At 34.9% G+C, this 15,750-nt stretch overlaps 1 protein-coding gene across 1 annotated transcript in view; it reads right to left on the minus strand.

The window, feature by feature from the left end:
- The window catches only part of LOC102806182 (bifunctional 3'-5' exonuclease/ATP-dependent helicase WRN-like), a 38,495-nt gene that overhangs the window by 4,876 nt on the left and 17,869 nt on the right, over positions 1 to 15,750 (minus strand). The window contains exons 10-25 of the mRNA XM_085493677.1: positions 15,590 to 15,696; positions 14,670 to 14,750; positions 14,263 to 14,345; positions 13,811 to 13,902; positions 13,065 to 13,137; positions 12,674 to 12,782; positions 11,351 to 11,452; positions 10,481 to 10,558; positions 9,432 to 9,588; positions 8,058 to 8,113; positions 7,794 to 7,825; positions 5,771 to 5,904; positions 5,274 to 5,450; positions 4,450 to 4,562; positions 3,881 to 4,049; positions 1,795 to 1,893 (exon numbers count right to left, since the gene is read on the minus strand). Of these exons, the coding sequence (XP_085349803.1) occupies positions 1,795 to 1,893; positions 3,881 to 4,049; positions 4,450 to 4,562; positions 5,274 to 5,450; positions 5,771 to 5,904; positions 7,794 to 7,825; positions 8,058 to 8,113; positions 9,432 to 9,588; positions 10,481 to 10,558; positions 11,351 to 11,452; positions 12,674 to 12,782; positions 13,065 to 13,137; positions 13,811 to 13,902; positions 14,263 to 14,345; positions 14,670 to 14,750; positions 15,590 to 15,696 (1,662 nt within the window). The remainder of the gene's footprint in view (positions 1 to 1,794; positions 1,894 to 3,880; positions 4,050 to 4,449; positions 4,563 to 5,273; positions 5,451 to 5,770; positions 5,905 to 7,793; positions 7,826 to 8,057; positions 8,114 to 9,431; positions 9,589 to 10,480; positions 10,559 to 11,350; positions 11,453 to 12,673; positions 12,783 to 13,064; positions 13,138 to 13,810; positions 13,903 to 14,262; positions 14,346 to 14,669; positions 14,751 to 15,589; positions 15,697 to 15,750) is intronic.

Raw genomic sequence — 15,750 nt, forward strand, 5'->3', positions numbered from 1 at the left:
TGAATAGGATCGTCAAACCAATATATCTATGACATGATGTATAATGAATATTTAAAATTTGAACATAATCGATCAAAACAAGTTGGAGATATGGCACGAGAACCACATTGATTAATACAAAATGGCTGCCAGTCGGCCATTTTGAATGTTATCTGAAAAACAAAATTATTTGCATCAAGGTCCAACGTATATACAAGGTTTGAACAAAATCCATCTGTAAACAACCGGGAAATGCTCGATTTTGATGATTTTTAGCACAAAAATGGCTGCCATTCGGCCATCTTGAATCAGATCATGAAACAAATTGATGTGCATATGTATGATATCATGTATGATGTACGTGTGAAGTTTGATTGTGATTGGTCCCGGCATTTCTAAGATACAGGTCCAGACACACGCACAGACGCACGCACACACCAAGGTCAAAACATAAGTTCCCGTTTTCGGACTGCGTCCGAACAGGGAATAAAAAAACTTAAAAAGAACTCTTGTGTGCTGAAGTACAAATAAGGGATATTGTATTTACTATATATTTACAGTTAGAATATGTGCTTCTATTAGAGTAAATACACCATTTTAAAATATAACAAGCAATGATCAGGGTGGTTCCAAGCTATGGTTTAATAATAAATATTTAATGAAATAATAACTACCAGTATATATGACAACTTGGTATTTTTATTTATCAAGGTAAACTTTCAATTTCAGGTAATTAGGCCAAAAATTAAATCCAAGATTTACTGCGATGACAGGTCATACTGATCAAACTTTGCATATTGAGCCAGATATTTATATATTGTCTTCACTACAACACATCCCATCATGCATTGCTGAATAACCGACAGACTCATTCTAATGAAAAGTGCTTTACATCAAATACTGATTTTGTTCATATTTGCCTGGATGACAAATATATATATGCTGAAAATTCAACCACGACCGAACTACAGAATTTTGACACCAAATATTTACAAATGCCACAAAAATCCAAAACAAGCACCAATCAAACATATTTCTGAACAATATCATCACAGAACGCAATAGGATGTAATAATTCAAGTATGTATACAGAAATAATAAGATTATTGCTGTGTTCAAGAATGCAAAATGCATATACATTGTATGTATACGCCATATACATTTTGCAAATACAATGTACCTAAGCAGGACCGTCAAAGATTGCCTGAAATGAACAATAACCAATTCTTTCACAGACTCACTAATTTGCATGTAGAATATCTAGAAATGTAGTTTTGGCATGCAATTTTTTAAGGGTCTCACAATACGCCATTTTCCATTCACCGCGAGGTCCTGTGTTATGCGTTAAATTGAATGTAAAAACAAGACAAACAAAGGTCATAGGTCAAAGGTCTTCAAAACTTTGCGTGGGATTTAACGAAAGCGAACATATTTTTTGTGTATTTTTGCACTTAATAATGTTGTGCGCATTTGATGAGGTTCAATTTTGATTACTGTAAAATACTTTATTTTCACTTGGAATTATTTTTCGCTATTTTCGCTGAAGGAATGATTCACTGAAAATAAAATCCAGCGAATATACCTTTTTTCCTATATTTTACATTCAACTTGTCAAAAATCTGTGAAAATAAATTCCATACAAAACACCTAAAATGCCTTTTCAACGAAAATTATTTCCAGCTAAAATAAAGTATTATCCAGTATACAAAGTAAGGATATCTCAACACAGTATTCCCCTCTTCAAAGATCGACTCATTTAATTATGTTAGATCATCATTGCATACTCCACTGGAATACCTTCATTTATATACTCACCATGGATTTATTTTGCTCATGGAATAATGTATATGTTGTCATCACAGTCTCGGTTAACGGATGAACTATTGCAGTACGCTGAAATACAACACCTTGGGTCTGAAATATGTAATATATTTATCAATTAGTTTGTGTTGATAAACAAATATCAAGTATGGTTTGAATTCATTGTTCCAAAAAAAGCATTGTACTTTTCTTGTTAAGTGTTAGAGTATATCTACAGATTTAAATTCATAAATACACTAAAAATGACCGCAAAGTTTGTTATGATAGAATCAATTTTGTTAAAACGTTAGTTTTAAGTGGGTGAATAGTACTAATTTACATAAAATACAAGTCATTGTCAATGACACGTCCCCGTTCCATTCATATTTGCTGCTGATCTGTTCTGGCTCGGAAGATGAATTCTGATTGGCTAAAAAAACAAAAAACTTGTGGTGTTGAATGCATGTTCATTCTCAGTAATGTTATGCAAATTAGAAATTCAAACTAGCTAATCATTTACAACCTTCCGAGCCAGTGCAGATTAGCCCCATATTTGAATGACGTATACATTCAAAGCAGATCATGACCGAAATCTCAGACCACTTTCAGTGGTCTGATCCAAAATGCACCTGCATATGTACAACACATTGTACTAAATCTGAACAAAATCCATCCATGCATGACTGAGATCCGGTTCCGGAATTGTGAAAATACGTGATTTTGATGCATTTTCGGCCTTAAAATGGCCATCATTCAGCTATTGTTAAGCGAATCATGAAACAAATGTACATATCTATTTGTGACATGATGTACCATGTGTGTGTGAAGTTTGAACTTGATCAATCCAGACATGTCACGGATACGGATCCAGAACTGAATTTTTTAGAAGAAAATGGCCACCAGTCGGCCATTTCGAACTTGATCTGAAAAAACGTGCATCAAGGTCCTATTATGTTTAATGTATGTACCAAATTTGAACAAAATCCGTCCATGCATAACTGAGATCCGGGTCCGGAATGTGCGATTTGAATGCATTTTCGGCCTTAAAGCGGCCGTCATTTGGCTATCGTTAATGAGATCATGAAACAAATGCACATACATATTTGTGACATGATGTACCTTGTGTGTGTGAAGTTTTAACTCGATCAATCCAGGCATGTCTCAGACACGGATCCAGAACTGAATTCTCTAAAACAAACCCGAACCAAAAAAAAAAGGATGTGCATCAAGGTCCTATTATATTTAATGTATGTACCAAATTTGAACAAAATCCGTCTATGCATAACTGAGATCCGGGTTCGGAATGGTGAAAATGTGCAATTTTGAGTATGCCTTAAAATGGCCGCTATTCGGCTATCGTTAATCAGATCATGAAAAAAATGCATGTGCATAGGTCCCATATAATGTGTGATGTATGAGTGAAGTTTGAACTTAATCGGTCCATGCATGTTCGAGATACAGGTGATCACGGACGCACACAGGGCAAACTATAAGTCCCCGTTTTCAGACTACGTCCGAACGGGGACTAATAAAAAGGCAAATTGGCCAAAATTTGGATAAGTAGCATAATGGGTCAAAGGAAATTTTGCATTTATGGGGAGTTTGGTTGACAGGAGAATCCAAAAAAGTTATGTCATTTATTCACACATAAAAGTGAAATTAGCAAATAGTGATCTCCTATTGACTTTCATTAGAATACACTTTAAATTTCTGTCTCACATTTGTGGATGCAAATGAGGGATACCATAGTTCTGCAGTGTCATAACAATCAAATATCCTAAAATAACACTTTAAATGCTCCCAAATATACTAAAACTGTCAACACAAACGACCCACAGCTAGTAGTCCCATTGAACATTTGTGCAGTCGACCACCATCTTTGGTAGGCACTTGGAACCAGGCAAACAAGGTTTAACATAACTACATTGTAAATAAATGATACATGACAATTCATAAAGGGCACACAAAACTTTAATAATGAATGTAAAAACATTAATTATTTTTTTAATGTCTAAAAAATTCCATTGGGCACACAACAGTAAATTGGATAAGAGTTGGTAGTTTTTAACACTGTTTAGTAGTGCAGATCACTATAAATTACCTGTGGTTCATCTCTGATGTGACTGGGTGCTGTGTCAGCAAAATTGTCAATCTTCAGGTCCTTATCTTTACAAAATTCTTGAATTTTCTCTATCAATTTAGCACCAAATTTCTCAGCACGAGCTTCAGATATGCCATCGATCTTCAATAACGACTTCATAGAACCTGGTCTACAGGACACAAAGAGTGAAATTAAAAATACCTTCTCTGTTATAAGTAGTACAAGATACAAATTGGAAATACTAACACAAAATAAATGGCCATTACATGCCAGAAAAGCAGTCATGGTAAAGAACCAAATGGCCACCCCTGTTGGCAATCTTGAATTTGATCTCTCCTGTAATCCAATGTCACAGCCCTAAATTCTATTGCAATAAGCGCAGTCATTTCTGAGAAGTTACTGACTATATGTTCAAAGTAATAAATTAGAATGCATTTCTATGTCAAATAGAGTTTCAAGCATATATTATACATGTATATAATTTTTCAAATTATAAACTTTAGAACAAATGGATTATTTTCCATTTACTTAAAACTTATGAAAATTTATGTGAATTCAAGGTTAAATACCTTATTCTGGCAAGATCAAGTAGGTTTTTGTTGTTTGCAATCATGTATGGGGCAGCTCCAATCTCAAAAGCCAAGTCATTTCGTTGTGATAGCAGTTGACTGTACAGCTGACCCTGACAACAAAACATTTAGTTATTTTAGTAAAACTAGATATTCCACAGTGGAATAGAACTCTAAACCAGTGGGTTTTTTGTGATTACAGGGTCCATAGCACCAAGGGCCAAATGAGTTCCAAGACTTTTCCAGACCTTATCCCAAACTTTCTTTCATTTTTTCCCCCCAAAAGACATTTTATCCTTAATTCAGGCCAACATCATCACCAAAGCTCATCAAAGTTCTGAGGATATGGTAGTTCCCTGGAGAAAACGGGCCTTTCTAAAATGAATTAATAACTATGAAGAAATTTAAAGACTTTTCAAAGATTTTTTATTTTTTCTGTAATTTAAATACAACTCAAAGACTTTCCAGACCTCAAAAAATCCAAAGACTTTCAAAGGATTTTCCCAACGCTATGGACCCTGGATGAATGGAATGCACTTCATCACTCATTCTTGCTTACATGTATGTCACATTACGTACCAATACACATACATATTTAATGAGTATAGTTGATTTATTCTGTAAATTTATCAAGCCAAGAAAAAAGAATGCAACAATAGCAGTGTATATCAACCATTAATGTACAAAAAAACAGAACGAGTGCCAACAGTGTTGTCGCACAGTGCCATCAAAGCAGTTAACAGCCGGTTCAAACTAGTTCTGTGAAAATAAGGTCTAGGTCTGAAATACAATTTTATCGCAATATTACAATGAGAAGAATTTACCTGTAATTCTTGCTCTACTGGATCAACAGGTGGCTGTGTTGGTGACATGACTTCCCCATTGGAGGCACCAATTATCATTTGACTCCAGCCACCTGCGGGTACACTTGGCAGTATCTTACATGTTGGTATGACAGAGACTGAAGATTGTACGGAAGACTTCTCACAGTTCAGTAACTCCTGCACAGAAAACAATGCTTCATGGTTAATTAACAATTATAAAAATATCTCAGACACGAATGAAAAACATGGCCTGTTCCATGTAACAACAACTGAAAAAGAAAAACAACTGCATTGAGAGTGAACAAGTGAAAACTTCTAACTGTATAACACTCATGTGGACTGAGGATCCGAATAAAAGAAGCATGTTCATTGTTTATTTCAATACAACATTGTTGATGCTTTAATGAGTGTTGTGTAGAGCCACAAGTCTGGGGGCAACAATACCCCAAAAAGACCAGGATGTGCGACCTTTAGGGGTCATGGATAAGGACCATTACCTGATTTGGAGTTAGTTTGTATGCAGTAGGTGCAGAAAACCAATTTCTTCCTTTAGCAGATATTTCAACTGTTGATCCATATCCCTGCTGTACTGGTATTTCCTTCAACATATCATCCATGATTGCCATATGACCTGAGATTTCAAATAGCAAAGATATATCAACTTTCAGTACCATACTTTGAAAACAGATACCATGTGTGTGGTACATATAACACTGTCTAGGCAGAATTTATATCCCTCATTTAATTCACACTGCTCCTTGATGAGCATTATTTATTCAACCATAATTGTCAATTCAATTGATTTAGAAGTTCTATGATTTCCAATTGAGTCCTGCCTTTTTCAGGTAAGTTCCACTCATCCTGCGGTAATCCATTACCTGTTGCAACAAGAATTGTGTGATAAATTTTTGATCATCTGAGAACAGAAACAGCACATACACGTTTTTACATTTTTTTTGTCTGCATACCCCCAATTATTACATATGTACTGCAGTTTATTTTGATTCGTCCCTGAAATCAAAATTGGTATTTCCACAACCCATATGCAAATGAGGTCTGAGAGCAAACAAAGTAGTTCCTTCAGGAGTACAGTTTTTCAGAATAAACAATATTTAGAAGTACGATATTTTCCCCTTGGGGTACATGAATATACTTGCCGAGTGAAATGAAATTTGAACAACAGTAATGGTACTTTTAGGCAGTCACTTATTTTGGCCCAAACTAATTTGCATATCACCCATGCAATAATGTTTTCGGTATTTTCACGGTCGATATGCAAATGAACATGGTATTTTCATTGGCTACCGAACTATTTTTATTTTGTAAACCATTTTCGTCTGCTATTTTTATCCAGTTCAAATCGTTCAACAACATTTTTGGCATGTCAGGTGTACATCACATGGAATACTACGATTGGGAGAACTTAATGTATGTTGACCACCTGGAAACCAAGTTTTATAAACCTTGAAGGGATCTCAGAAGATCCAACAGCAGTAAAATCAGCGATTACTATGCAGCCGTAACCATCAGCATCGAGATACCAGGTTTCTGCTGGTGACGTTGCGGAGTTACTCAATTCCAAATAAAAATTACCAACGCCAAAAGAGCAACATTTTAACAGGTAATCAAGACTCAGTCAATCCACGACCAGCAAGCAACATCACACACAAAGTTGTAGCGTGCAGCTAAGCGACAACCGCTGTCGACGAAAGTCATCCCGTCAGCCAATGCACAATTCTGTGGCGGAACTTTTAACTTCAACATAAACTGTGTATCATAGTCGTCCAGTTCAAGTTCTGATTCTGCCGTGGTCCCAACTAAACGTCAACGAGTTATTTATTCGGACAGTGACTCAGATTAGACGCCTGATTATTTTAATTTCAAACAAACAGTGACACGCGTTCTCCGGGCGCGTTTTACACTGACACGCACTGCTAGGGCGTAACACTTATATTGGAACATATTAATGGGCAATGGGGTTCCCCAACCTAAATTCCATCCCGGTTTGCACGTTCTTTCGTTAATACGAAATAATAAAGTATGGAACATATATATTAATAACAGAACCCCACACCCTCCCCGTGGCTTTCGTTGCGTATGGAAGTTATTTTCACTCGAGATGCGGTGTATTCTGCTGTACTTTCACTCGCTTCGCATCACTCGTGAAAATAACTTCCATACGCAACGAAAGCCATGGGGAGGGTGTGGGGGGTTCTGTCATAACATGAACACCATGAGCCAGGCAAAAGGGCAGTATTGTATTTTTTTTGTCTGCTGAGCAGGCAGCCAATCACTAGATTCAAACTTACAATCTTTCCGATGATGGACTCATGTGATAACTATTTTTCCAAACCAAGGTCTACTTGTGATTTTACACCATAGTTTGGAAGTTAGTCTGCTATAAATGAATTGTATCTTGTCTTAAAATTGCCACAAAGCATATTTAGCTATTAAAATTCTCAGAGGTGTGTTTGTGTCTATGCAACTATGTAATATTAAATACATGTATTCACAACTCACCAAATGCTTTCCACCACTTTTCTGAATGGTGTCTAGAAAAGTAAATTACATATTGTTAGCTTTAATATATACATACAAGTAGGTTTGTCAAAACAAACTATTACAAGATTTAAATATTATTAATCAACTTCTGCCATCCACTTAGAGTTTGTGTCCAAATTGGATAAGAGAAAATAAAGTTATTTCTGAATGAGTGTCTTTTATGGATTTTATTTTCACTTTTTTTTTGACAAAATAAAGTTTTTTTTACAGTACTATACTTACTTTCCAGAGCCAAAGTCCTTATGCTTACGATGTCTCTCATATAACTTCTGATTAGTCTGTATTTCATTTCAAAACAAAATAAAAATGAGGGAAATTCACAAAAGCAGAAAAAATGTAGAACATAGTAATGGAGTGTATTACCGGCTTATATTTTGTTGTTAATAGGCGTACAATTATGCAAAAGAAGGGGTATATTTGTGTGAATTTTTGACATTAATTAAGTACTCTTTTATGAGATTTTAACGTAGTGAAATCCATTAAGATTTATCGCACTGACTACATGGTATAAATTTTTATTTGACTGCTACACCATTTACATGTAGAATGTTGCTTCTTGGATGCAGTTGGCTGCAGCTATCTTCTTTGGATTGCAATTCTATGAAAAGGATTAATACTACCAGGGTATTCAGAAAAAATAACAAGTCTTGTGTGCTCACTGGAAAGTTGAGATTTGGAACAAATTCTAAGGCTTCTGGGTCCCTCTATTGAGACACTTAGATGGAAATCCTGATGCCTATTGCACATGTCAGAAATAAACACTTTTATAGTACAATTAAGCTGAAATACTACAATCTGTGTATATGACCAGTTCAAGTATATCAACCCCACTTTTACTACCCAGATGGATACTGATGCACACATATTTTTGCATGGAACCAGAGAACCCCAGAGTTGGCATTAAATTTATTTATTTATTTTACTGACTCGCATCAGTCAGCAAATAACCCAATTAGAGATCTTGAAGCTCCAGTTTTTAAGATAGCTGACATGAGAGAGAGAGAGAAATAAATCAATGATTTAATCTAGGAAAATTTGATGACGATATTTTTTGGTTATTTTAACAATCCAGAAACAACAAACAGGTTCAACAAGTTGTAATGGGACAGACCTCACCCAAACCTACACCAATATCAAATGGTCCAGGAAGAAAATACAATTATATCATAGTAAAAATGCCTACCGGGTAATCAAACTAACAACTCACCAATACAAAGCAACCATACCAACAACCACTTTACTATGTCCAGGTATAGCTCCTAAATTTAAAGTTCGATAGGATTTTCCTTTGCCATCACATTGAATAATGACCTGGCTTGTCTTACCGTACAGACTACCAAGCTGCCTAATAGCCAACTTTACCTTTTCATCAAACTAATACTTTTAAAGTGAATATCATTTTCACTAATAATTTCAACTTATTCTTTGTAGTACTTGGCTAAGTAACCAATAAAGAACAAGTTGACACAGAGGCAGATTACTCCGCCAAATTTACATATTGGTTGATTTTGAAAGCAAGTTAATCTAGCTAAAAGCTAAGTTAAGATTGGACTGTGCTGGATCTAACAGATGAGACACATGGCTTGTATTACTTACAGATCCCCTCAAAAAGTAGATTGGAACTGCAAGACCAAATCTTTGCCCTGTAATACTGACAGCTTGTAATAGAAGGTCCAACTCTTTACTGAAGTCCCTCTCACTGCATTTGTCATCATCAAATACACCACCTCTGTTTCCATTCTGTTTTCTCCATCTGAAAATCACAAGTCTTTAGAAATCACAAGTCTTTGGAAGTTGCAATGCCAATTTTTTAATTGTTATTACCAGTATATTTTACCAGTGTGTCATGCCTGTAAATGCATGTTTACGATTGGATGAGAGGTATATGTAGTTTCAGTTTATGTAAGCCAGTCTGAAATAACATTTAAAACTTAGCGAATAACTCTGAAATCAAAAATGTTAAAATTAATCCCAGAGAATATTTCTCTGTACAGTTCCTGTCAATGTACCCTTCTTACTCTCAGTATCTGTGCTCAAAACACTTACTTTTTTCTACAAACATCACAACATAGATCACTCCCTGTCAATGAACTCTTCTTAAGTCACCCTGACACTTGCACGATTCTGTGGCAGGCATTGGCATGACTTGAGTCGTGCCAGTGCACAAACTAGTTGTAAACTGTCGTGAAGTGTGCGTAAGCCCGTCGTAACTGCGTGCCATGTCGGGACGAGAATTTTGAAATGTCCAAATTTTGGTCATGACAAAATTTTGCAACTGGGTTGTGAACTATGTGCAAACTGTTCGTGACCTCGTCGTGAGCTCACCGGGACGATGTGTTCCAGTGTGTGGCAGTGCACGCCATGCTATGACTGTCACGAACTGCCACGAATAATTCACGAACAGCTCACGTCCGAATTGTGCAAACTTGTTGTGCCAATGCAGGAAGTCCGTGAGTTATGCACAAACGCATTCATGAACTATTCGTGAACTTGTCGTAAACTCGTCGTCAACTAGTCGTGAACAGTGCAGGAGCCTCCAAGTTGATGCCCCAAAATGGCGAGACTTGCCACAACAAAATCATGGCCAAAAGTCGTGCAAGTGTCAGAGTGGCTTTACTCTCTGTATCTGTGCTCAGTTTACTTACTTTTTTCTACAAACATCGCAACATAGATCACTTCCTGTCAATGAACTCTTCTTACTCTCAAAATGCAATAATAAAGCCCTGATGGGGAGTAACAAAAAAAATTGCTTTTAGTTCACTTTATCTCATTGGACTCAAATAACACTGTAAGTCGATTATAATAGAATTTTCTACAGTGTTCTCTCTGACAGAACAGATTTTGACAGGATCTTGTGTTGAAATAAAATCACACAAGCTATTTCACGACAGGACATACATGTAGTTTCCAATTGTTTTATAGTAAACAAAACTTGGTCAAGGGCTATAATCATGATTTTATAGTAGATGCAATTAAACTTGTTTTTAACTAGTTTTATTGAATTGTCAATATACTAGTATAAATTAAATCTGGCAGGGGGTTATTTCTTTAATATAGTTGAATTAACTTTTAATATAGTTTCGCAATGTTTGGATTAAAATGAAACTCTTTTAAATTTAATTGAGTTTAATGCAACAAAGTAGAAATAACATCATACATGTGACTTAGCATAGAAATATTTGAGAAGCTTAGGATTAGTAAAGGGGTAGGGTATGGTACAATTATATTAATATAAAGTGAACCATACCTGCCCCCTTATTAACCTAAGCTACGCAAACTTGACCAACATTTTATTAAAAAAATTATGAAAAAATAGAGAGGGTCGTCACTTTTAGGTTTGTTGTCACTTGGTAGGTGTAAAGTTAAATCAGACAAATACACACACACATACACATACAGACAGACACACTAACTGCAAAGACTCCCATTGTGTGCTTTGCACACAGGAGTAAAAAATATTGATCAAGTGAGCTCCATATCTACAAAGAAATCCTCAATAATAAAAAAAAACATACCTTCTTCTACATTCAATGATATTGAGATACTGCTTCATCTTTGTCATCATTCGGGCCTTATGTTCACGAAAATTGCTGTTGGTGATGTCATTTAAAAAAAATCTGAATAAATGAAAAAAAAATGTTAGTTCAGTGTTCTGACTTGACATTTGCATTTCCTAATATGGTAGGATGAAAATGCCCAGTGCAATACACAAAATTACGGCACGAGGTATCCTCATAATAACCTCATATTACTACATGTATTTAATGACTAGCAGCCTGTCGGCTGAGATAGCTTCGCTGTTAGCAATGCACATTTCAATTAAAGAACTGAAGATATCATCAGAAAATGAACAATATGTATTAAAGCAATCGGACTTGCTGTTTTCAACAAAAATTCGAAAATATAACTTTTTATCAAAAATATTCATTCATTGAAGAACAAAATCATCATGAAATGAACAAATCTGAGAGAGGTCTACCTGTAGTACCTAGACATGTAATATCAAAGCAATTGGACCTGCGTTTTTTAACAAGAAGTTGAAAATATCACTTTTTACCAAAAATGACAAAAATATTCATCAAAATTAGAGAATTAAAGATATCATCACAAAATGAACAAATCTGAGAGAGGTACACATGTAGTACTTACATATGTAATATTAAAACAATTGGACTTTCGGTTTTTAAAAAGAAGTCAAAAATATCACTTTTTACCAAAAATGACAAAAATATTCATCAAAATTAGAGAATTAAAGATATCATCACAAAATGAGCAAATCTGAGACAGGTTCACATGTAGTACTTACATACGTAATATTAAAGCAATTGGACTTGGTGTTTATAACAAGAAGTCAAAAATGTCACTTTTTACCAAAAATTACAAAAATATTCATGAAAATTAGAGAATTAAAGATATCATCACGAAATGAACAAATCTGAGAGAGGTCCATCCTAGGTACCTACATAACAAGTATCAAAGCATTTGGGCTAGCGGTTTTCAAGAAGAAGTCAAAAATAGCATTTTTGACCAAAATGACAAAAATATTCGCTATAAATAAGACATGAACATATCCACACGAAATGAACAAATCTATGAGAGAACCACCCAAGGTACCTTCCTAGAAAGTTTCACAGCTATACAGTTTGTGGTTTTTGAGGAGAAGTCAAAAATGTAAAGTTGACTATGGCGACGACGACGAACAATCAGTAATACCATAAGCTCTGCTCGACTTCGTCGACAGTGGAGCTAAAAACACCAGTTCTTGCCAACTGTTCATAAAGCATATGCATACGTTCACTAAACATATACACATGTCTAATAAAATGAATTCAACTTACCTGTTTGTCTGAAAATCAGCTGGTGCAAATATGGCATAGCATTCGCTTGGTAAACCATCTCTACCTGCACGTCCTATTTCCTGGTAATAAGATTCTATATCTCTTGGAGCTGAAAAATATCAACATTTCTGAACGTTTATTAAAGAAAGACAAAAAATTGACCAAAACATTTATTAATTTAGTAGATATACAGCAATTCTGAGCGAAATCTGTCCATTTATGACTGAAATTTGTATCAAGAATGGCAGAAAGACTTTCATCAGGATAAAAATGGTCATCATTCCACCATCCTGAATCAAATCCTAATTTTAAACCAAATGGACGTGCACAGTTCCCATGATGTATGAGAAGTTTGAATGTGATTAGCCAAGGCTATAAAAGATTCATTTACCTCCGTAATGTATGATCTTCCTGACATCAGGCTTATCGATACCCATCCCAAATGCTACCGTGGCAACAATACACTAAAACAAAACATTCAGCAGTATTAATTCAGATACCTCCAGATACATGACAATTTATAGGTGGGGTTCGCAATCAGAAAAACACCATTGACGAAGTTATGGAGTGACACTGGTGATGGTTGGGTGACTTAATACAGATGAATAAGAGCAGACATTCACATAATGCACTCAGATGGGAACCACCTGCGAAAACAGGAAGATGCAGACCACAGGGTACTAGATAAGAAAGGAAATGGCAGCAATGGACAAGATCTACTGGCTTACTCAGGATCATGAAGGCTGGAGAAGTAACTTTTGTGACATCTTCTCCAGCTTAATTAAGATTAGGAAAGAAAATTTAGAGTAATCATGTACATGTATTTGTAAAATGCACACCATTATCAAAAGCTGCACATTATGAATATCAGAGTTGAGTTTATGACAAGCATGTCCTGAGTACCTTTACAGTGTGATTTAAACATGACAGATAAAAATAGCATAAAATATTAGTTTTCATTTATATGTGTTACCAGTATGATATCGTTCTCGGAAACAAAATTATTATAAATGTCATGAAGAGTGATTTTTATTTGCTTTTAGTTTTTTATCAATGTTCAATTGTTTTGTAGAAATATGCATTTGAACTATGGCAGACTCAGTCTACTTGAAGAAAATAATCTGGGATTCTACTCACCTGTATTTCATCTCTTACAAATTTATGATGCGCATTATTACGTTGCTGTATACTGAGACCAGCATGGTAGATTTCTGCTTTCACACCCATACCTGAAAACAAGTGTAATAATCAATAACAAAGATAAACTGATAAAACAAAGATAAACTGATAAAACAAAGATAAACTGATGAAACAAAGATAAACTGGCTCCCACTAAACTGCTGTTCTACATTGATGAAAAGGCAGTAAATGATGGTACATGTATATGTTTATTTCATTAAATGGTTTAATAGAGGCCATGTTCTCAGACTCAGTGAAGAATACCTAGCACCTTCAAACTTTACACACATTTTTAAGAAATCAGTTGAAGATTTGCATCTGCTCTAAGTGCAGTCTAGTTTTCATCATTTTTATCCAACAGCAAACCAAATTGACCTGTATGAATTCAAGAATTAATGAAATCTACTTGCTTTTTAGGACAGCTCCTACATTGCTTGTTGCCTTCTTAGTTGGACAGTAAATTATAGTTGGACCATCAAACTCATAATGAAACCTGTAGGTGTACAACATCATTTTGAAGTTGTTACAAAAGTGAATTGTGTCGCTCATATTTTGAGGTCAGAATCATGGGTGATGGAATTGTTCATAAGGTCAGTCAATTGTGAGTGTTCCAATATGCACTGAATCTGAGTTGCAGGATTCCACAGAAATTATAAATTTTTTAACTTTCAACTGCAATAATAATAATTTCTCCAGTATTTAAAAATTGTTGACTGTCACAGGCTTTGAAGAAATTGAATGATTTATATTTTAATTTCTATTTTTAGAAATACCTCTCAGAAATCAGTCTCCTAATTTGAATTTAATATTGACTTACCGCTTTGTTTCCTTGAGAAAGGGCATCAAATCATGTTGTATATTACCACTTTTCATTCTTACTTCTAGGTATAGATTTGGCCTAGGAACAGAATAAGTTTAGTCATGAGTTTGACTATTACTGTCTTGCAACTGTATCATCAAGTGCAGTGAAAATGATAAATGTACATCTGAGAAAGAACTGTACATATATTTTTTGATTAACAAAATGGACTGTAAACAAAACATGCATAATTATATATATTTTGTCTTTTGCTACTAGTTTGGTCAAATTGCCCCTGTGTATAAATGTCAAAATAACGGAAGATGATTATGTAATAGTGCTTTACACTTGTATCCATACTGATCTTTTGATAAAAAACAAGAATATTTTTATTGATTTCCCAGCTTCAAATATTTGTCTGCTCAATTAAACTGTGAAAAATGGTCACTTTTTTTATTAAGAGGCGGTAGTCGTCGTGCCGCTTCATGTTCGATATGGGACTCATAGCGATGTATACAACGCGTGTAAAATACATTGTTTATTTACATGAAATTTTAAACACGTTGCGTGACGACTGTCGCGCTTTAACTAATTAATTAATCACTCTCTATACAAAGACCATGCGTCTATATAGGATAATTTCTTGGTTGGTTACTTTACACAGGTTTTACTAACCATTTTCTATATAAACAAGCCATGCATGGCAGTCCCCGTTAGTTATCAAACTTAAAATATATAATTTTCTTTATAGTAATACAGTTCAAAACATGTCAGAAGTATGGATCCAGAAACTGATGTTTAATTATGGTGATTTTTTAACACTGAAATAATCTTGAATCCGCTCGTGAAACAAATTGATGAGCATATGTATGCACGGACACACGAACACACAGAGATCAAACCATAGGTACTACTAATAATGATACAGATGAACAAACCTGTCAAAACTTGTGCATGTAACCAGTGGATTTTTCAGTGCTAGAGATCTTATGATATCACTTTGTACTTCTGGTGTGGCAGTAGCTGTTAATGCCATAAAGGGTACCTATAATATCAGTAAAGACATCATTACAGAACAGAACCCTTATAGACCATTCAT

The sequence above is a fragment of the Saccoglossus kowalevskii genome, chromosome 19, assembly GCF_978046115.1.
Source record: "Saccoglossus kowalevskii chromosome 19, keSacKowa6.1, whole genome shotgun sequence".
Lineage (NCBI taxonomy): Eukaryota > Metazoa > Hemichordata > Enteropneusta > Harrimaniidae > Saccoglossus > Saccoglossus kowalevskii.